Source organism: Cicer arietinum, chromosome 3, assembly GCF_000331145.2.
Source record: "Cicer arietinum cultivar CDC Frontier isolate Library 1 chromosome 3, Cicar.CDCFrontier_v2.0, whole genome shotgun sequence".
Taxonomy (NCBI): Eukaryota; Viridiplantae; Streptophyta; class Magnoliopsida; order Fabales; family Fabaceae; genus Cicer; species Cicer arietinum.
The window spans coordinates 4,740,598-4,761,767 of record NC_021162.2 but is presented as its reverse complement, the minus strand read 5'-3'; the positions used below and the strand labels follow the sequence as shown (position 1 = coordinate 4,761,767).

General features: G+C 32.6%; 4 protein-coding genes across 5 annotated transcripts in view; 3 read left to right on the top strand and 1 right to left on the bottom strand.

Moving 5' to 3' along the window:
- LOC101502290 (uncharacterized) overlaps positions 1 to 2,804 on the top strand; it is a 3,404-nt gene extending 600 nt beyond the window's left edge. Inside the window, exons 2-5 of the mRNA XM_004489462.4 lie at positions 919 to 1,063; positions 1,141 to 1,209; positions 1,653 to 1,759; positions 2,093 to 2,804. Coding sequence (XP_004489519.1) covers positions 928 to 1,063; positions 1,141 to 1,209; positions 1,653 to 1,759; positions 2,093 to 2,578 — 798 coding nt within the window. The 5' untranslated portion in view covers positions 919 to 927 and the 3' untranslated portion in view covers positions 2,579 to 2,804. The remainder of the gene's footprint in view (positions 1 to 918; positions 1,064 to 1,140; positions 1,210 to 1,652; positions 1,760 to 2,092) is intronic.
- Positions 2,805 to 6,187: 3,383 nt separating this feature from the next.
- Positions 6,188 to 9,129, top strand: LOC101508504 (uncharacterized). The gene is made up of 2 exons (XM_073366685.1): positions 6,188 to 8,257; positions 8,350 to 9,129. The coding sequence occupies exon 1, from the start codon at positions 6,878 to 6,880 to the stop codon at positions 7,661 to 7,663; it is 786 nt and encodes a 261-aa protein (XP_073222786.1). The 5' UTR covers positions 6,188 to 6,877; the 3' UTR covers positions 7,664 to 8,257; positions 8,350 to 9,129.
- Positions 7,664 to 9,028, top strand: LOC113785450 (uncharacterized). Its single transcript, XM_027331830.1, has 4 exons — positions 7,664 to 8,054; positions 8,139 to 8,257; positions 8,350 to 8,769; positions 9,017 to 9,028. Exons 1-4 carry the CDS (start codon positions 7,664 to 7,666, stop codon positions 9,026 to 9,028), a joined length of 942 nt encoding a protein of 313 aa, XP_027187631.1.
- Positions 9,130 to 9,512: 383 nt separating the features above from the next.
- Positions 9,513 to 19,515, bottom strand: LOC101501753 (protein RIK). 2 transcript variants are annotated; one of them, XM_004489460.4, is made up of 12 exons: positions 19,027 to 19,504; positions 18,043 to 18,262; positions 17,124 to 17,225; positions 17,001 to 17,035; positions 16,839 to 16,914; positions 16,322 to 16,453; positions 16,166 to 16,243; positions 14,863 to 14,956; positions 14,639 to 14,756; positions 12,455 to 13,121; positions 10,277 to 10,538; positions 9,513 to 10,072 (listed from the first exon to the last, which is right to left on the bottom strand). In XM_004489460.4, the coding sequence occupies exons 1-12, from the start codon at positions 19,086 to 19,088 to the stop codon at positions 9,948 to 9,950; spliced, it is 1,971 nt and encodes a 656-aa protein (XP_004489517.1). In that variant the 5' UTR covers positions 19,089 to 19,504; the 3' UTR covers positions 9,513 to 9,947. The 2 variants fall into 2 exon arrangements, with proteins under 2 accessions (XP_004489517.1, XP_027187677.1); XM_027331876.2 differs by lacking the exon at positions 9,513 to 10,072 and having other exon boundaries at positions 10,366 to 11,239; positions 19,027 to 19,515.
- Between the last annotated feature and the right edge of the window lie 1,655 nt (positions 19,516 to 21,170).

The following is a 21,170-nucleotide window of genomic DNA, read 5'->3' as shown; positions in this document are numbered from 1 at the left end:
TTTACGTGATTGTGGCATATATGCTGCACATATGAGAATGTATCAGAATGAATAGAGTTTGCTGGTTCTTGTTTCAAATGGGGACATAGTTACAGTTATTTGGGAACAAGAAGTAATTTTAAGTTTATAATTTTAATTGGGGATGAATTTCTTGTTATAATGCTACTAAAAGCACCTATTATTATCACTATGATATCATCACTGTCATATGTTATTTTAATTTTAATTTGGGGGAGGGCGGGTGGCTATGAAGCACTAACATGGATATAGATGGTGGACACAATGCTGATACCGGCTAAAATTTAACATAATGAAAGTAACTGAATGTAACTACATGTATAAGTGTTGTATCGGTGTCCCAAGAACACATGTTAGACACTGGATACGCCTTTGATGTGAAGTTTCAGTGTTGTATAGAAAGGAAGAGAAATGGAGAAGGCCAGAGGGACAGAATGAAGAAGACAATCATTTGTTATTGCATTCACAGCCATGTACTCTGTTTGACAAATTTACACTACATGTTGTCACTTACAAGTTATATTTCTTCAAGTTTTTCGGTACTTTTTAAATGATACTCCAGGGTGGTGACCTGTATTACAGGAAAGAAGCAGGGATACAGAAAACATCACTCAGAACCCTGTTTTAATCCTGCCCTACCAAGTAATTGATCTTGGGATGAAATCCGCATCCGACAAACTAGGCTGCCGGTCACTTCGACCACAACGCTTGGTGGTCACTTATGATTCCTTAGGCTGTAGCTAATGTGTAATTAGATTTCATTTCATCAGATAAAATTTCAATTTTAATTATTTTGATGGACCTTGTTGTGGAATGTGGTACTTAGAAGAGCATAAGTTACAATGAACAATGGGTATTCATTTAAGTAATATTAATTTTCTGCGGTTTGATGCTTTTAAGGTTTGAGAAATGGCATTCTTCGGTAGAATTGGAAAACTACTCCGAAATTCTGCTGTCAAGCACATCAATCATGATGTATCTATGTCTACTCCTTCGGTATTCCAAGCAATTAGATCAATGTCATCTGCAAAACTCTTTGTTGGAGGTACTACATTAGTTTATCATGTTGAATTTTATAAATGGAATGAAGCTATAATTTTTCAAATTTCATTTGTGATGCAGGTATTTCATATAACACTGATGATAGTAGTCTTCAACAACATTTTTCTCGCTACGGAGAAGTACTTGATGGTAATTTTCTATCTGACTCTCATAGTTTACTTACTAGTTTTTCATCATTTCAGGAAGACGTAATATCAAACAAAACATGAGTTTCGACTCTTCAATTGTTTCTGAATCTAACATAGTGAGCCAAAGGAAACCAGAATGATGTTCATCTTATATATGATTTGTAGAGTTGTTACTGTGTTTTGATAAATGACAAGATTTATTGAAAGAAAATGCAGTTATGCTGTTGTTTCATCTTGTTCTTTGTTCCTCTCTTTTGTAAGAATTAGTTTACAATTGTAGTTGTTTAATTGCCACCAGCTGTAATGTGTAAAAAACTTGCATGCAACAACCAAATGTTTATATAAAAAACAGTGTCTCCGTCAAGCATATATGTATTTCAAATTATGATATTATCGAGTTTACGTTTTCTACACTAAAACTGGTTGTTTTTAATGTTCTTCCAGCAAAGGTCATCATGGATCGTGAAACAGGCAGGTCCAGAGGTTTCGCTTTCATAACTTTTGCAACAAGCGAGGATGCATCTTCTGCCCTTCAGGCCATGGATGGCCAGGTATTGTCCACTTTTATGGCGTTCATCTTGCTAAATTCTAAAATTCACCAATAGAGTTATCATCGCTTCATATTAATATAGGACTTATGAAATAATTAAACACATTATATTTGAAATATATAAGATTTAGTAAAATATTTGCCAACTTAAATAAATTCTTGTATATTTAAATGAAAAAGAATGAGGATACAATTCTTTATATAGCAGTCGTATTAGAAATTCACCATCAATTAATTGTTGCTGTTTGCTTCAAACTTTCAATTGAGTCAATGTTTACAATACTCAAAATGTTGCAATGTTTCTTGTAGTATCTCAAATTATGTTTTGTAACAGGATCTTGATGGTCGGAGGATACGGGTGAACTATGCTACAGAAAGGTCGCGTCCTGGGTTTGGTGGTGGAGGTGGCGGCTATGGCGGCGGCGGCGGATATGGAGGTGGCTATGGAGGTGGAGGTGGCTATGGGGGTGGTGGCTTTGGCGGTGGTGGTTATGGTGGTAGTACATATGGACGTAATGATAATAACAGGGGTGGAAGCTATGGTGCCCCAAGCAGCTATGGTGGTGGCAATGCTGAGACTAGTTACCCTGGTGGTGGCGGTGCTGCTAATTACCAATTCAATGAAAATTCTGGTGATGTTGCCTCTGCTAGTGGTGAACTCAGCAGCAACTCTAGTTTGGGTTATGGTGGCCAACTTGGAAGCAACCAAGATGATGGAATCGGCGCAGATAAGGATGAATTCATTGAGCCACTTGAAGACAACCATGTGACGGAGAAGGAGAACAACGATGAACCCAATGACTACGCTCAGACCCGGTGATGAGGTGAGAGTATTTTCTTTGTGATGGAATTCCTTGCGAATAGTGAGTAACCTTTGAGACTGATGATATAATCAAATGTGTTTTCCGAATATTTGTCTACTTTTTAGTTTTCCAAACTTCATTGTTTGGCTGAAATTTGATAGTTTGTCAAGTCAATGACTAATGTAAAAATAAGAGCTTTCTAGGATTGATTGCAACTCAATTTATAATGATTTTGTTTTTCAACCATTTCTAGTCAATAATTAATGTGAAATGACATGTTTTGAGAATGTGGCAACAATCTATCCGAGTTACTGTAATCAATCACTCCTTAAGAACTAGTGTTATCACATGGCAGCTATAGTGTTATAGCAAAGTGGATTTTAACAGACCGCTATTGTTCCACAATATGCAATTTAGTACAAAGGGTTGTTAAAAAGGGTTGTTAAATATGAGCTATAACAGTGTTATAGCATAATACTGTAGTGTAGTTATGTGATCAGTGATTGACAACACAGGATCAGAAGATCACTTTGATTTCATGTTGATTGGTATCTGCATTTGGTAGGATAGAGGTGAAGATAAGGGATGCTTAAGTTTACTATAATGGTTTAGGTTAAGTTGGCATAGGAGTTGGCTGTTTTGATGGTAGTGTTAGTGTTGATTTTGTTGAATAATGAATGGCTTCTAGTTTAATGGTTGCTAAATGAAGTTGTGTATGGTAATGTTTACAAGAATGATGTGTATTCTTTAGTGCTTTGTTTGAATCTTCGTTTATGCAAAAACTTAGAAATAAAAGATTTTATCTTTTGACTAAATAATATTAAAATACATTGGATAATAGTTCAATTGGATACTAATTTTATCTTTTGACTAAATAATATTTTTTAGGTACCAATATATCATTAGCTAATGCAACATGAAATTTAATATTCTCCTTTAGTGTAAAGCAGTAACTTAAATTATACATTCAGCGATTAACTAATCATTCTCAGAGGATAATAAGCACAATTTTTAACGTAAGATATTATGCTAATTATTAGCAATATAGTGTTAGTACTGAATTACCAACATGAAGATCCATATTTGAAATGGATCTCTTTTTCTTGTGCCTCTCCTTCACAAAAACAAGGGTTGAACAAAGAGAAGATGAATATATAAAATTAAGAGATTATGAAGCTAGAGAAGAATTAAGAGAGAGATGGAGAGGATTAAGGCCACGGTATACTATTGTTTGTGCTGTAAACTTTCGAGTTTCCATATATGTAATTTACTTTCTAAGCCAATCAAACAAGCCAAAGAAAATTTAACGAATAGTGCTATAATATTTGTATTACTTTTTTCATTTTCTTTCCTATCATTCTTCTTCTTTCCATTTTCTTCTCTATACCACCAATATATTCATGTTATAATATATATAAATTCCTACATTAAAATTTTGAATTCTTATTTTTTAGAGTAGATTATATATGAAGTAAATCCTGTTGTACAAAGTTACAAGTTCTTCTCACTCTCCTCCAAAACAAAAGTTATTCTTGTTCTACGACTTATATTGCTAGTTTTATCACAAACCAGATCGAATCATTATTATTTTCTTGATTAATTGAATTTCTTCAATAACTTAATAATAAAATATTTGTAAATCCTTGTTTTAAAAAAGTGTAATCAAATTAATACTTTAGACATTCTAAATTTAAAATGGTAATGTGATCATCAAAATGACAATTATGATTAAACTACTCTTTTTAACAAACATAAGTTGGTTAGAGCAAAAGGTACAAGTTCTTTTATGAATCAGCAATGCTTATCCAACGAATATTATATTTTGTTAATATCACGACTGAGTGAAAAATAAATGAAAAATCTAGTTACTTCCTTGTTTGACCAAAAGCTCTTGAATAGTGGTATTAAATCTAACAAATCAATATTGTTCATATATTGTGATAAAGTTTTTGCTATATCCAACATTATCCTTTATGAATTTTATGGTGCAGGGAGGATCCCCGTGATATATATTATAATGTTTTTATTGAGTAACACTTTGTAAAATTGTGGCTACCCTTTGTTTTCTTGTACCGGTTAATTCAAATTTCAAGATCGTTTATTGTAAGAATTAGAAGAGCATTTGGAAATCATGAAAAAATTGCAAGAAAATCTGCTAGCTGAAAAATGAGATTTCTATTTACGCTTTTTCTCAAACTGAAAATCACTATATCCATCCATCACAAATGATCACTTCTAAATAGCGACCAGCCTATAACTGTATAGTTCCACTATTATCAATTTTAAAATCAATTTAATAGAAGGATAGTTTAATGAAAGTAATATACTCCATTTTATTTATATATATTTTTAATGTGTAAAATGATCAAATTACTCAGTTTATTACTAGGTAGTTAATAGTGCTGGTTTGCGGCGGGATCGCGCCGGAGAGGAGCGGCGAGTGACATGGCCACGACGGCACATAGCGGCGTGAAGACAAGAGGGTTCACGCGCGACTTGGGCGCGTTCGTGGGTCGTAGGCCGCGTTCCGGGTCGTGGGTTTGAAAACTCTAAAAAACGTTGGGGTAAAAATTTAGAAAACTCTCTTTTTTCGTGAAACATCAATTTTACCCCTAAATTTTAAAACGTTTTAGGGGTAATTTTGGTAATACACCTTTAAGATTTTAGAGATCCACTTCCTCATCGTTCTCATTGTTCTTCTCCTAAGGTTCCATCGTTCTTCTCCTCATGTTCGTTTCTCTATTCTTTTCTCCGTCCCTTCTTTTGTTTTGTTATTTCTCTGTCTCATCGTTCTTCTGCTCTATTACTTCTCCTTTGTTCATCTTCACTATTTTGTTTCTCAGTTTTTTTGGTTACTTCATTCTTACTCTTGTTTTTTGGTTACTTCTCCTTTGTTCGTAATCATTCTTATTCTGTTTTTTTGTTTTTGTTAATTTAATTTAATTCTTTTTACTTCTTTTTTCATTCTGTTAATTTAATTTAATTTACTTCTATTTTTATTTCTGTTAATTTAATTTAATGTAATTCTTTTTACTTCTTTTTTCATTCTGTTAATTTAATTTAATTTGTTTTTGTTAATTTCATTTAATTTAAATCTTTTTACTTCTTTTTTCATTATGTTAATTTAATTTAATTTAATTTGTTTTTGTTAATTTAATTTAATTTAATTTACTTCTATTTTTGTTAATTTAATTTAATGTAATTCTTTTTACTTCTTTTTTCATTCTGTTAATTTAATTTAATTTGTTTTTGTTAATTTAATTTAATTTAATTTAATTTAATTTTTTTAATTTAATTTAATTTAATTTACTTCTATTTTTGTTTTTGTTAATTTAATTTACTTCTATTTTTTGTTTTTGTTAAATTAATTTAATACTTTTTACTTCTTTTTTCATTTTGTTAATTTAATTTAATTTGTTTTTGTTAATTTAATTTAATTTAATTTACTTCATTTTTTGTTTCTGTTTTTGTTAATTTAATTTACTTCTATTTTTTTTTTGTTAATTTGTTTTTGTTAATTTAATTTAATTCTTTTTACTTATTTTTTCATTCTGTTAATTTAATTTAATTTAATTTAATTTGTTTTTGTTAATTTAATTTATTTTTGTTAATTTAATTTAGTTTAATTTACTTCTTTTTTTGTTTTTGTTTTTGTTAATTTAATTTACTTCTCTTTGTTTTTTTCTACTTCCTTTATTTCTCTGCTTGTTCTGCAAACAACCATGACAACATCATCTGCAACCCCACAATGTATAATGTTTAAACCAACCGGTGATAATGTTGACCTAGCATGTCAGTTTAATAGTGTAAAAGACAAGAATAATAGAAAGAGGACGACATGTGATTTCAGTCAAGTTGAAACTACTGAAGAAATTACTAGAGCAAGACAACATCAGTTAGGAATAAAGGGAGACATAAAAAGCTGCAGAAAAATACCACCACATTGTAAGCTATTGTTGCAGACAGATTATGATGAGAAACAAGCACTAAAAGATGGAATATTAAATGAGATGGAAGTTCAAATTGACGATGATGTTAATGACAACGTATCTGAAATAAGGAGAATTCAGAGTGGAATAAAGGGCAATTGATGCCCCTTTATCGGCTGCCTAGAAGAAAAAAGGTCCCTTAGATCTAACGTTCATGAAAAAAGGTCCCTTGGGGAAAGACAAGAGAACACAAATTGGGGAAAGACAAAAAAGCATAAATGATGCTTGTGACAAAAAAGCAAGAGCAAGAACGGTACAATACATTGCTCGTTTTTTTACACAAATGGAATTGCTTTCGATGTTGCAAGATCAAAAAGCTTCAAGTTGATGTTGGAAGCAGTTGGAAACTACGGTCTTCATTTGAAACCTCCAAGCTATCATGAGTTGAGGGTTCCACTCCTTGAAAAAGAGTTGGAATATACAAACACTTTGTTGATTGGTCATCAATTGCATCGTGCAAAATACGAATGCTCAATTATGTCAGATGGTTGGACAGACAGAAAGAATAGGACTTTGATAAATTTCTTGGTGAATTCCACAGCAGGAACAATGTTTGTGAAGAGTATTGATGCTTATGCTTACATGAAGACTGTGATTAAGATATTTGAGCTATTGGACAATTTTGTTGAGGAGATTGGTGAGCAAAATATTGTGCAAGTGGTTACTGACAATGGAAGTAATTATGTATTGGTCGGTAAACTACTAACTACCAAGAAACCACACTTGTTTTGGACTCCGTGTGCTGCACATTGTCTATACCTGATGTTAGAAGATATTGGAAAGATTGCTAAGGTTAAAACAGTTATTCAAAAAGGGATTAGTCTCGTCGGCTTCATTTATAACCACACATTAGCGTTGAACATCATGAGGAAGAACACTGACAATGTTGAATTGGTTAGACATAGAGTCACAAAGTTTGCTACCACATTTCTTACTTTGCAAAGATTGCATAAACAAAAAACCAACCTTAGAAAGATTTTCACTTCAGAAGAATGGTTGAAGTCCAAGGCAGCTAACGATCCTAAGGGAAAGAAGGCAACTCGTATTGTATTTTTGACATCTTTTTGGAATGATATCATCTACACTCTTAAAGTTATGGGACCTCTTGTATAAATGTTAAAACTTGTTGATAATGAGAAAAAATCTGCAATGAGATACATATATGCAGCAATGATCAAGACCAAAGAGGATATTCGAAAAGCTTTCAATGAACAAGCAAGCAAGTACATATATGTATTTGCAATCATTGATGAAAGGTGTAAATGTCAACTTCATCATTCATTGCATGCTGCAAGCTACTACCTAAACCCGAAGTATTTTTATAGCAAACCAGAAATTGAGAATGATACCATATTGATGGGAGGTCTTCACTTATGCATCGAAACACTTAGTGAAAGTCATCAAATGAGTGACATGACTACAACACAGTTGGCGGAATATAAGATTGTTAATGGTCTATTTGGATTGGGTGGAGCAATAAGACAAAGGGCAACATTAGCTCCCGGTAATTGGATCTTTATTTATTTTCTTCTTAAAACTTTTAGCACACAACAACTTATATAAAATGAAAATGATTGTTTCATTGCAGATGAGTGGTGGAAGACTTATGAAGCACAAACTCCATTGTTGCAATTATTGGCCATTAAAGTGTTGAGTTTGACATGCAGTTCTTCAGGATGTGAGCGTAATTGGAGTACTTTTGAGCATGTAAGCTAATACTTGTTATTAACTTATAGAGTATTCTACTATGTAGTTTCATATTAGTTTAGTAAACTAACATTTTAAATTATAATACATAGATTCATTCCAGGAAGAGAAGTAACCTTGAGCATAAGAGGTTGGAAGACTTGGTTTTCGTTAAGTATAACCAGGCTTTGAAAGAGTGCTATGATTGTCGTGATGTGATTGATCCAATTGTCTTGAATGATGATAATGATTATATCAATGAATTTGAACTGGGAGACTTGGGGGAAGATGGTGAACCTATTGAAGAATTAGTTTATGTCGGTGATAATCTAACTTGGACTGATGTTGCCAATGCAAGTGGGGCTAATGAGCCGGTGGTCTACACTAGACGAGCAACAAAAGAAAAGGCAGCTGCAAGTGCATCTAAGACAATTGCACAAGAAGCAATATCAAAAGAAGTGGTGGTAGAAGAAGATGTTGAACCTATTTATGTTGAAGATGATGAGGATGAGGAGAACGAAAAATATATTGAAGTTGATGGGGAAGAAGAGGAAGAAGACTATGTTGAAGATGATGATGATCTTTGATTCCTATAACATGCATTTTAGTTTTATTATTTTGTTATTTTATTACTCTTCTATGTTGAAAAAGATGATGATATTTGATATTTAAATCTATATTTTGATTAAAACTATTTGGTATCTAAAGTATGTTTTGATTAAAACTATGAATTTGAGACATTGTTTAATTATGGATGTTTATATATTATTATTCATGTAGAGGTCATCCTAGTATCCCGCAACCCGCTCTCCCAGTTTCCCGGGTTGGCTGCGATGTGCCGCTATCTAAGATTAACTACCTAGGTTAATTATAGACGGAAGGAGTAGCATTGTTTGGAGGTCTCTATATGCATTATTGTTTAGATTCAATTCATGCAAATTAAAAAATTGTAGCTTTAAGTCCATGACATCAACTTAATAGGCCACATGGCATGATTTTGTTGGGCGATGAATGCCGTCAAACACTAAAAGCAACAATTTATAAATTTGTAAAGACTAAACTCAAACATAAAAACTTACATAACTAAAACCAAAAATCGCTATAACAGAATAAACTAAAATCATATTTATATCTAATGATATTTAAAAAAAATAGTCTCATTTTCAACAAAACCATAATGCAACAGCTATAGAACAGCAATCAGGAATTAGTGTTGATTTGTAGGAGAACTCAAGAAAGGTTAAGGTAACCAAATAGGAGGATGCAAATACAAATAGGTTTTGCAACTGGGAACTACTGTTTCATTCATTAGTCAGGCAAATTGAGCAGAGTTTGCCAACTATAAAAAGAGGAAGCAAAAAGCAGTATTCAAACCCCTTATCATAGCATAGTTACATCACATTGGTGGCCAACTAAACTATTTAAAATAGATTACCAGTGTGTACACGAATACTCATATTACCCCACAAAATTACAACAGACAATCTGGAATGCGGACGAGAATGTGCAGTTACAGCCTGTTGAGTTCAAATGCTACTCAACAACCAACTAGTTCTCTCCAAAAATCATGCTCAGGGATCTCCACTCTCCGTTGCACTATGATAAAGTAACCAACGTAACCAGCGATCATCGAGAACCGATGAAATGGCTAAATCCCGACCTAATCAATTTACTAATTTACACCACTTTTTTTCAACATCCACTTTACAGCTCATAAAGCCCAGAAAGGCTTTTGAATCCCATTTGCTTGGATGGTGCGAGGAAGCATTTCCTCATTTGAATCGTCTAGGTCATCATCATCATCGTCCCCATATTCCATTAGCTTGACCAAAGTATCTGAAATAAATAAAGTTACACAGAAATTTAGAAGATGGCCAATAAAGAAAGCATGCCAAGTCAATTGAAGGGTCACACTTAGAACCAGATAATAAATGCTCCATACATAATACAAATTATAGAGAAAAATGAATAAAATAAATAATGACACAACAAGACAATATTAAAGTTGCTCAATTTAGTAAAAGCAAGTTTAATGCTAACCAGGAACTGCATCAGATTTTGTCTTCAGTAAATTATTGCTCTTGTCTTGTACTTTAACGTCAGTTCGATCATAAAACTTAGGTGGAGGAGGTGGTGGGGGCATAGTTCTTTGTGGAGGAGGTGGTGGAGGCATTTTTCTTGGTGGGGGTGGTAGAATTCCACTGGACGGTGGCTGGATCAACTTCTTAGGAGCAGGCATAGTCGATATATTCCTCACAACCAAGTCATCAGATCGTTTGTTAGGTTTTAGAAGTTCCGACCCCTGCAATTGAGTTAGAATGGAACAGAACAAAAATCCAAACACAACTGCTGAGTCAGATATTTTACTAATTGTTCCAACACACCAAACTACAAGTCAATTGAGACTCTGAACTATAAAAAATAAAAGTGAAAATAAATACAGAGAACAATGCAAAATAATATAGGGTAGGATGAACTATCATTCTATGACATGAATTAATGTCACACAGATGATAATAGACGAAAGGAAAATTTGTACAACGAAAACAGTTTAAATAGCTAATTAATATAATTATAATGTAACATGAAAAGGAATTTCATGTGAGATGTTTTGTTTAAGATGCCGTTGACCGTATCTAGGCTATAAAAATATTGGATGTTCAAGAGTGACCTTTCAATGGATAACCTAAAATTAAAGAACCCTTATCATTTCTATGATTGTGATGTTGATATATCATTCTCTAGTTATATTTTTTCCCCTATCTCTTTTCTGAAGAAATTTAGAGTCCATATATGCAGGATTGGAGGGCAAAGCCCCAAGCTTGCAGCAACTTAAACAATGAAGAGAAAAATCAGAATAATGTTTGGACTGGCAAGGGCATTTATTGTGAAGCCACATGTAAACCCTAAAAAACTGAAAACCCTGTCAAACATACAAACCAACGGCCCAACAGACAGGTCCAGTGTCAGCATATTAGCTTCATAGAAGGTCAGAGAAAATACCTGGAATATAAAGCATCAACAGTCAGCACAAGATAATATGTTTAGATCAGAATAGAGGAAGAGATGAAAAGCAGTGCAAGATAAGTTTTGTACTATTATTTGATTTGATAAAGAAATAAAAATTATGAAGAGAACAGAAAAGAACTAAAATTTTAGTTTAGAATGTCAAAGTATCTATAGATAGATCTAGATGCAACAAAAAAGGGAAAAAAGATGAAAATATGATGTTGTCTGCTCATGATATGTATCTACAACCAGTTTACTTTATATTTCTTTTGTCAAATAACAATTTCATCTAAACAAACAGCTGAAAGTGAATATGCCAAATGTATCATATCATGCAAGTATAAAAACCACCAAATGCTGTGACCAGAAGAGAAGAAATGGTACAAATACAAATATAATAAAAGGGTAACAGATATTTGCTTCTATTGCAAAAAAAGAAAGTTCTCATCAAATCAGTCATTTGAGGGGTTAGCTTATCACAGATCTGCAAGTATACTAGGCCCTTGACCTATGTTTCTGAAGCATTTGATATTTGCTATTATTTAAGTTATTGGGTTTCAATCTTAATACTTTGCCACCTTTCGTTTTGAAAACCAAAAAACATAAAGATAACTATGTTAAAAAAAAGCTAATGAGTAATCTCAGTTTTCAAATGCCAATATTGCTATTAAAAACTCCATACTCTAAAAAATGTAAAAGGGAAGTAAAGTTCATAATAGAGAGGGATTCAGAAGGTAATTAGCAGCCTTGTGTGTATCAACCTTTTCTTTTCTTTCATTTGTTCTCATCAGAACCCACAGTCTTCAGATTCCCAAGTTCATTTCCCAATTCCCCATTAATCCTACACACTATCTCAGTTACATATCAGAGTGTTTCATGTTCACAATAATATTTTCTTGTTGAAGTAAACTCAAGATTTCCATATTTTTCCTTTGCATCTTTATGGTGCTCCTCATTTAGAGTCCTGACGTTAGGTAATTCTTGTTTTGATTATTTATAAAATATTCAAATGTCCACATCTAATTAATAGTATATATCTGAATCCAGAGAGCACACGTATTAAACTAGACTTCCCATAAACCAAGCCTTTTATTTGCAGCAACCATACTAGTTGCAAGAAACTACGACTAAATAAAAAAGGACTGAATGATATTCCCCTGACTCATGCAATGATGTATTAAAAGATTTTATCAATGGCAATGCAATAACCTGATTGAGTTTTGTGCTCTTCGAAACAACTGGTAATTCTTGAAACTTCCGCCTCTGAGGTGGCCGTTTATCCTCTTTTTCATAATCAGAGCTTGTGGTTGATTTGAATTCTCTGTTTGATGCTGACGTTGTGGGAGCAACGGTTGAAGCAACGGGAGGCGAGTGTTTCAGGGCAAGGGCAACTTGTTGCAATGGGGTAGCTTGAGGATATATTCCACCATATCCAATATAGCTAGTGCCACCTGATACTAAAGGAGGAGTGTAACCAATCATGTTTGCTTGAGGACCTAGGCTTAGATATCCTGTAGATTGTTGTGTAGTCCCTGAAGTGATGGCAGTGATGACACTAGGCACTCCAACCAAGGAAGCTGGAGGAACTGGTGTCAAAACTGCAGTTGATGACATTGAACTAGTGCCTGCGCCTGTGCTTGCCTCTCGATCAATTCCAAAACTCTGAACTCCACCCATCAACTGATGTGGGGGTGGAACAGCACTATAAACTTGTTGTGGGGGTGAAATGGCAGTAGAAATCTGCTTGGACAAAGAAGGGCCACTATAAACCTGCTGGGGTGATGGAACAGCCGTATATACCTGCTGTGGAGGTGGAGCAGCTGTATATACCTGCTGTGGAGGTGGAACAGCACTATAAACTTTACATGATGAAACCCTATGACAGTTAAATCGAAAGTTATTTCCTAAAACTTAAAGAAATCCAAGTTAAAGTAATTTATTATGGTCCCAACCAACATAAAAATAACCAAATAACATTGTTTAAAGAATTGCAATGGAAAAAGATGATTGCCAATCAGATTTACCAGACCTCTACTTCCAACAGTGGGAATCCCACCCACACACTGCTATCTCAAACCCAATCTTAGTTCCAAAAAAAAAATTAAAAAATTCAATGCAAACCAAACAAGTTCTAAATTTAATCTTTAAATCAACCAACAAAGTCCAGAGTTTCAAATTTCTCAATTACAGTACAAACTACAAAGACCGTGTGAAAGAACCTATCTGTAACACAAAACTACCTAAATTGTAAACTAAAATAATAATATTAATAGTGGGATAATATAAGTGTCACTGAGATAGAAAGCAACAGCAATGGAACATACATTCATGAAAATAATCAATTTATAAAGCCCTTCATGAGATTCCGTGGAGTGTGTGCAGGGCAGAAGCTGTTAGGTATCAGCCTCAAACCCACGACTCTAGGCTACACGGCACACATCGTGATTGCCGACTATTAGTTAAAAGAGTGTAAGTTAGAGAAAATAAAAGTAGTTAAGGAGAACTAATAATTGTAACAGCAGCAACAAAAGTTAGTTAGAAGAGTGGATGTTAGTTACAGACAGAGTATAAATAGGGGTCTGTTAGTAGGAAGAAAACATTTTTTTGTGTGGTGCAAGTCTCATTGCGTGGGAGAGAAAAGGCCTCACAAATGCCTTAGAGAGTTTGTTCTCATTTGTACTCTGGTTTAGTTCTTGCCCCATTGCGGAAGCTCAACCATTTCTTTGTGAATAATACAAATACATAATCAAATCTCTTCAGTGAATTACCATTTCTAAGATATCGCTAGCCTTCAAAGAATCAAAGTAACGAGTTAGACAACACCCCAAATATTCATTTTCTACTTCTGTCTCATCTTAATAAACACAAATCTCAACAAACTGCACTAAATCTTCTTTGACGATATTAGTTTCTATGTGAAAAGAACACCTTTAAAGCAGCAATTGTTTGGTGGTGAGAGCCTCTCACCAGTCACCTGAGCCATTGACAATTTGACATCATTTTGATCTAACTTACCATCTATCATACTAAGGAGAGGATACATGTTTTTCCAGGATGAGTGTATAGAAAAGTAATATTTAGCCCCCTTTTTTCCAATGGGTATGAAAGTATAATCCAAATTCACTTCAAAATGGATACTTGATATTAATAATTCTATAATGAAAAAGGACTGTTGTCGTGTTGGCATCAGCATAGGAAATCTTCATAAGGTATGTCATGTTCCATGAACTATTAAAAAATAAAAATTTGGATTTTCTACAAAAAGATTTGCTCCTACATGGTAAGAGCAAATATCTTAGAAAAACATCAAGTATTTCCTAAAATTTTCTCTCTGGGAAGAAATAAAATCTGGCCCACAGATCCTATACCATATGACAATATAAAATTAAATACCTCGAAGCACCACATTCCATACTTATTGTATCCAAAAGATTTTCAGCCAAGTACTTAGCATCTTCAAGGCTTTTTGCATTGTTACTAGACAAAAACAGGTGCATAGGCTGCTGTTCTTCTGCAACCAGAAAAGGAATCAAATTGAAAACCATAGATATCGAAGATAAGCTATGCTGAAATAACATTCCCTTCAAAAGTTCAGATCATACAAATAAAGAAAGTACCTTCTCCATTTGAGCCTTCATCGTTTCCTGAACCACTTCCTTTCAGTATTACTGTTGCTCCTGTTTCATTCATAATGTGATTTATATACTGGTCCTGCGCGTTCAAATCCAAACGACCACCAACACCAAAAAAAATTCTCCAAATTGTACGGAGATGTCAGAGGAAGCTCGAAACATTAGATTATATCAACTTCAATATACACAATTTAAGCATCATAAAGTATATTAATAAAAACATTTACTCTGTAAATAGAAATAAACATAATGATGTATTGGAAGCTCGAAACATTAGATTATCTCAACTTCAATATACACAATGTAAGCATCATAAAATATATTAATAAAAACATTTATTCAGTAAATAGAAATTAACATAATGATGTATTGGAAAATAGATAAGGCTTAAAAAGAATTTATAAGCAGAGTCACTCATCGCTTTACAAGCTGGTTTTGTAAGGATGAGTTAGGCCCGATATAAAAACCTAATATGGTATCAGCGCCTATCAATTAGGGCCGCTGACTAAATTATCCATGCACTAGGCCTAATAGTGTTAGACGTGAGGGGTGTATTGGCAAAAATCCAAGTCTCATATTGAAAATAGACAAGGCCTTAAAAGATTTTATAAAGAGGCCCCTCACCTTACAAGTTGGCTTTATAAGGATGGGTTAGACCCAATATAAAAATCTAATATGAAGCTAGACTTCCAATTCAATAAATAATAAGCTAAGTCAGGCTGACTTATATTCTGTTAGATGAGGCAATTAATTAGGATAACTAAAGATACTTTTAAGTAAATCTAGTTTTAGTTTTATGCAAACAACCGAATACTCAATCTCTACCCTTTCTGTCAATTTAACCTCTAATTTTGTAGTTATTTGGCAAGTTTCCTTTTGAGTGTGTGTGTGTGTGTACAGATGAACACTCCAGCTAAAACACTCTTCAATTACCCCAGCCATCCTCCCTTTTTACTTGCCTAATCAACACCTTGGAAATCAGATAACCTAAGCTATACCAAAGTGTTTCCATACCATCAAAGATAGAATAGTAAATACACAGGTACTCTAGTGAGTGAAAAGATAGAATAGTAAATGCAAGAAAACAGAAACAGCATATGACTATATGATAACATCATGAATCATAACATGAGACTCAGAAAGCCAACAGATACACAGACAGATTACAGAAGAGAAACTTAAAAAGTCCTCTCAGAAAATAATTGTGGCAGACTGTCCACTTATAGTCATGCACAAACATCAAGTCCAAGAGTAACTAGACAAATTGATTAGGTAGGGAAGGACTCACATTTGGTCCACGTATACGGGCAACAATGTTCCATGATGGGTCAGCATCAAAGCCCAAAAACACACATGTGCACAGTACCTGATTCATCAATACATTTTAGTTGTGACACATCAGATTATAACAATATAAATAAGCTAGTAATGAATGAATGTGTACCTTTACTCCATTAGCCAAAGGTGAAGGTGAGGCAGAGGAAACTGACTGTGAATTTTGCCCCTGCCTTAGCATTTCTTCAATCATCGCAGCAGCACGATCAACAACTAAAATTCGCTCCGCCGTATCTTTTATCTGCAATATAATATGATGTCACCAAAAACAAATCAAATTATGCAATTCATTCTTGTGTAACACAACCATTAATCCATTACTGTGTCATGACTGATCATACAAACAAACGACATGATTCTTTTTACAAGAATAAGAAACTATTTTGTTACAAATGAATTCAATCCAATAATCACTTACACATGACATTTCATTTAATTGCTTTAATTAGACTCTTTTCATCTCAAAGTTTTCCAATCTATATATGAGATCTGTCTTACATTATTTTATGAAGTAATACGTGTTTACTTTCATAAAAATAAAGGATTGCACAAAAGTATCCAATGAAATCTGATTATTTAACCCAATCATGATGCTATATTAAAAAAAAACAAGTAGCAGGTTGTACATGAGCTCCAGCAGAGATGTGGAGATACAATGGCTTCTCTCCATCGAGTGGCGCATTGGGCGGTCGATACTTTCCCCTGTGCAAGCAACCAGCATATATATTACTTGCGGGATATAGAAAACACTGAAAGGACTTTAGAAATGCTTTAAACGACCTACAAACCTAGTTATAACTATAGTACCAGTGCACCTCTGGATCTGCAGGAAGAGGAAAATTGATCGTTAAAGATTAAAATTAAGAGAAGCTTGGAGTTAAAAGGGTGTACAATTGATCTTTACAACTCACCTCCTCTTGTGTTTGACGTTTTGTCAACTTGTAACGAATAGAAGATTCTGCATCATTTATGACGATTTCTCGAGCAATTACCAACTCATCTTGGATCTTTTGCTAAATGAAATTTTATCCCACAGCCAAGATAAAAATTAAAAATTACAGAAATCAATAATTAAATAATGTAAAAAAAATCCGAGAAAAATAAAGGCTTCAGCAGCATACTGCAAAACCGCTACATACATAAACCCTTATTAAGTAAAAATGTGGCACAGCATCAACCTACCCTTACACAATAATTCTATGAATATTATACAGAAATGATTATTTGGAATAACAGAGAACACAAGTTTGTCAAAATACTCCTGTATAAATGACATAAAAATTAACAAATCTTTATTTAATGACAAATGCACAAAAGATGAAGTCAATGGTTTTATTTCAGCCGATCACAAAGCATATTCTGCAGACTAGCGAGTAATGAGTCTGAGAAGAACAAATGGACCAAGCTAGTATTCAATATCACAATATCACAAATCTTTAAAAGAACATGCTTAAAGGGTAAAACTAGAAAGAATGGGGAAGCTGAATTATCAAATCATTTCTGCAAAATTAAATTTAATAATTTTATATAGTTTCAATTTCAACTTTCAATATCAATATTTTATTGTGGTGCAAGAAGCTCCCAAGAGGACTAGAGACTAGAGAGGACTACTGCCGCCTCAGTAGAAGACATAGTTCAAGCACCAAGTTCACAATCCCATTCACATATCATTCAATCACCAAGTTAACACAAATCTTTGGATGAAATGTCATCATAGAACAACATACTTTCTTTCCCACAAACTAAAACAATTAAACTCTGATGCAACAATATGATCAAGAAAGGGCACCAGCAAACACAACAAACATCGTACAGGATCAAACATCTCACTTGATTCAATTTTTGGGCAGTTACGGAAGAGCTGTTTTGCTGCTGAAGCATGACTGCAGCTGCCAATGGATTTGTGAAAAGAGCACCCGAGATCACTGGAGTCACACCTGGAAATGCAACCCCACCAAGTGGCACAGCATTGCTCAAAGGGAGAACTCCAGGGACTGACATCCCAACTGGTACCAATGACTCTGCTGGTTGATCCCATTTTCTCTTTTTTCTAAACATAAAACAAAACACTCAAAAAATCACAAAACGTAAAGCATGTTCGAGTTGACAGTGAGTTTGGCAGAAATCACGGCGATTTTGCTAAAAAACCACACTTTTGAGCTTCAACAAAATCACAGTGCCACATTCATTTTGCCAAACTCACCAACAAATATAATCCAAACATGCTAATAGTGTCAAATACAATTGAATCAATTTTCTTTTACATCCCATTTTCACAAAATATAGTGCCTATTTGGATTGACAATGAGTTTGGTAGAATCACAACGATTGTGGTAAAAAAAGAAACAACACTTTTTTTGGTCAAATAGCCTAGTGACTAGACTCACACACCTTAAGTATGGAGAAGTGGGGAATCCCGGGTTTAAATTCAAGCCACTCCATATCAATGTCCTTGCAACTACCAATTGAATTGTATTTATAGGACAAAAACTACACTTTCGAGCTTCAACCAAATCACGGTGCCACATTCATTTTCCCAAACATGCTAATAGTATCAAATATAATAGAATTCATTTTCTTTAGCATTCCTATTCTTTCAATGTAACCCTAAAATCTAAATCACTAAGTGTGTGGTCGTTTCACCAAATAAAGACTAATTTTATTTTAATATTTCACATTTGATAACATTCACACTAAGCTATTCAAATAATCCCAATTTAACAAAAATACAAATCTACTGTGAAATCAATACCGCAAAATAATCCAACTAATTTCACATAATTAAAAAAACGCAAGAAATGAACTTTGAGTTACCTCTGTCTTGTTTGCGAAGCTTCTTCGGAAGAAGAAACCCTAACGCTGCTATCCTCCGTCATTGTTTATAAGCGATTATGGGTTTGAAAGGTTTGTTGGGATAATTCGGTTTTGTTTGTGTTTGGTTTCTTTCGTTTTCGATTAAAAAAATAAAATGGATTAACGCGAGTTAAGGCGTTGGATTTAAACGCGTTTGATAGATGAGCCTGAAACGGGGTTTTTGTGACCCTGACCTCTATCGTCCTGTTATTGCCACCGTGTAAAAGCTACCTTCGGCGGAATGTTACCAGACGGGTTAAACGACACTGTGCGAAGATTAAACGACGATTGAGCTTTCACAAAACAAAAGATCTCAACTACTATGCAGTAAGCTCTAATAAAATTCCACATCACCGTTATTTTTCATATTTTTCTACACATCACCACCAACATTGAAGCTCAAATTAAATGAGTACTAAATGTGATCAATTTTTAAAATGAGAGGAATGAGTGAACCAAACTAGAGATTTACTCGACAACCTTTTTTTTAATAACTCTACTTTAAAGTGTAGTCTAAAAGTTTTGAACATATATTAAAAAGCACAATAAAAAAAAATTATTATTAAATTATTTTTATTAATTATTCGTATATTTTTTATTATTATATATATAAAGTGAAATTAAAATTAAAATTTTAAAAATAATGAACATATTATTAATTAAATGATATAATTAAAAATAAATAAATAAAGTTATTTAAAATAAAAAATATTTATATTGATATGTTACAACGTATATTCATACCGAGAACAAAGTAAAGATGACATATTATTTTTCCGCATTTAATGTTATTGTAGATTTCAATAATTTAAAAATTATTTATAAAAAAAATATAGTTTAAGTTTGTGTAGTTGTAATAAAAATTACTTTTTAATAAAATCAATTTTAAAATTAATTTTTTTGAAAAACTAACTAAAACAACTTTTTGTTGTAATAATTTTTATATTATTTTTAAATTCTCAATTTTTAAAGAGTTATCTAAAACAACCCATAAAAGCTATTTTTGAAAAACTATCTAAAACAACCCATAAAAGCTATTTTTGTTAACAACAAAAAGAAACTCTTAAAAACAATTCTTTTTTAAATAAATTTTTTATTGTAAAAATTATAACAAACAGATTTAAGATATATATGTAAACTTTTTTGTCTCGACATACTCAGACAATTTTTTTTTATTGAAGTAATAACTAAAATTCAATCTACATTAGCATTAAATGTAAATTTAATGTTTTTAGTACAAAAAATTAATATGTTTTCATGTCATTTTAGTTTTATAATAATTTTAAAATTAATGATATAATATAAAAATTAAAAAAAATATTTTTTTCGTTGATATAATGTCTTTAATAATTTTAAAGACACTATACGGAATTTGAGAAATAACTAACAAATATTAGATGTATGACTTCATTCACAATTTTGTTGATTCTTAATATAGCTAGAACATTTCACGAGTTTATTTCCAAATTTATTTAGTTCATCTGATCCTTCACAAATTGAAGAAGTTGTTCATGGAAGACTCACTAATGACATGAGAAATATCTTGAATCCAACTTTAATCGTGAGGAGGTTTTTGTCTCCCTTAAATATTCCATTAAGCCGATACAGACTTGAGTCTTGATGACATCTTTGTCATATTTTCCAAAAGAATGTCATGTTGTGGGAGATGAAATGTCTCTTATTGTGTTAAACTAGTTTGTAACCCGTGCAGCCGCACGGAAACAATGATTTTAATAAATAAATTGTTATATTTTATATATATATGTTGACTTAAAAAAATAATTTACAATAAAAAAATTAAAAAAAATTTAATTTTAACTTAACTTAAAAACTACTTTCTTATAGGCTCAATGTTATTGATAAAAAGTATGATTCTAACACCACTTTTTAATCTTACTCAAATGATGATGCCTTATTTTTTAATTCTACACATAATCTTTTTTCTTTCCAAAAAAACTTATTATAAAGCAATACTTTTAATTTTAAACAAATAAAAACAATAATTATTAAAAAAAAATTAAATAATTAGATTAGATGAAATAATTTTTTTTTAAATAATAGACATGGACATATATAAAATAAGTAAATTAGTAAATGTAAAGATG

Coding starts and splice junctions, on each gene's coding strand:
- LOC101501753 (XM_004489460.4), bottom strand. CDS start 19,088: ATGACGGAGGATAGCAGCGTTAGGGTTTCTTCTTCCGAAGAAGCTTCG. Junction 14,957..16,165: donor CCCGTATACGTGGACCAAAT/GTGAGTCCTTCC, acceptor TTGAACGCGCAG/GACCAGTATATAAATCACAT. Junction 10,539..12,454: donor AGAGCACAAAACTCAATCAG/GTTATTGCATTG, acceptor ACTCAATTGCAG/GGGTCGGAACTTCTAAAACC.
- LOC113785450 (XM_027331830.1), top strand. CDS start 7,664: ATGTTAAAACTTGTTGATAATGAGAAAAAATCTGCAATGAGATACATA. Junction 8,055..8,138: donor AAGGGCAACATTAGCTCCCG/GTAATTGGATCT, acceptor GTTTCATTGCAG/ATGAGTGGTGGAAGACTTAT. Junction 8,258..8,349: donor ATTGGAGTACTTTTGAGCAT/GTAAGCTAATAC, acceptor TATAATACATAG/ATTCATTCCAGGAAGAGAAG.
- LOC101508504 (XM_073366685.1), top strand. CDS start 6,878: ATGTTGGAAGCAGTTGGAAACTACGGTCTTCATTTGAAACCTCCAAGC.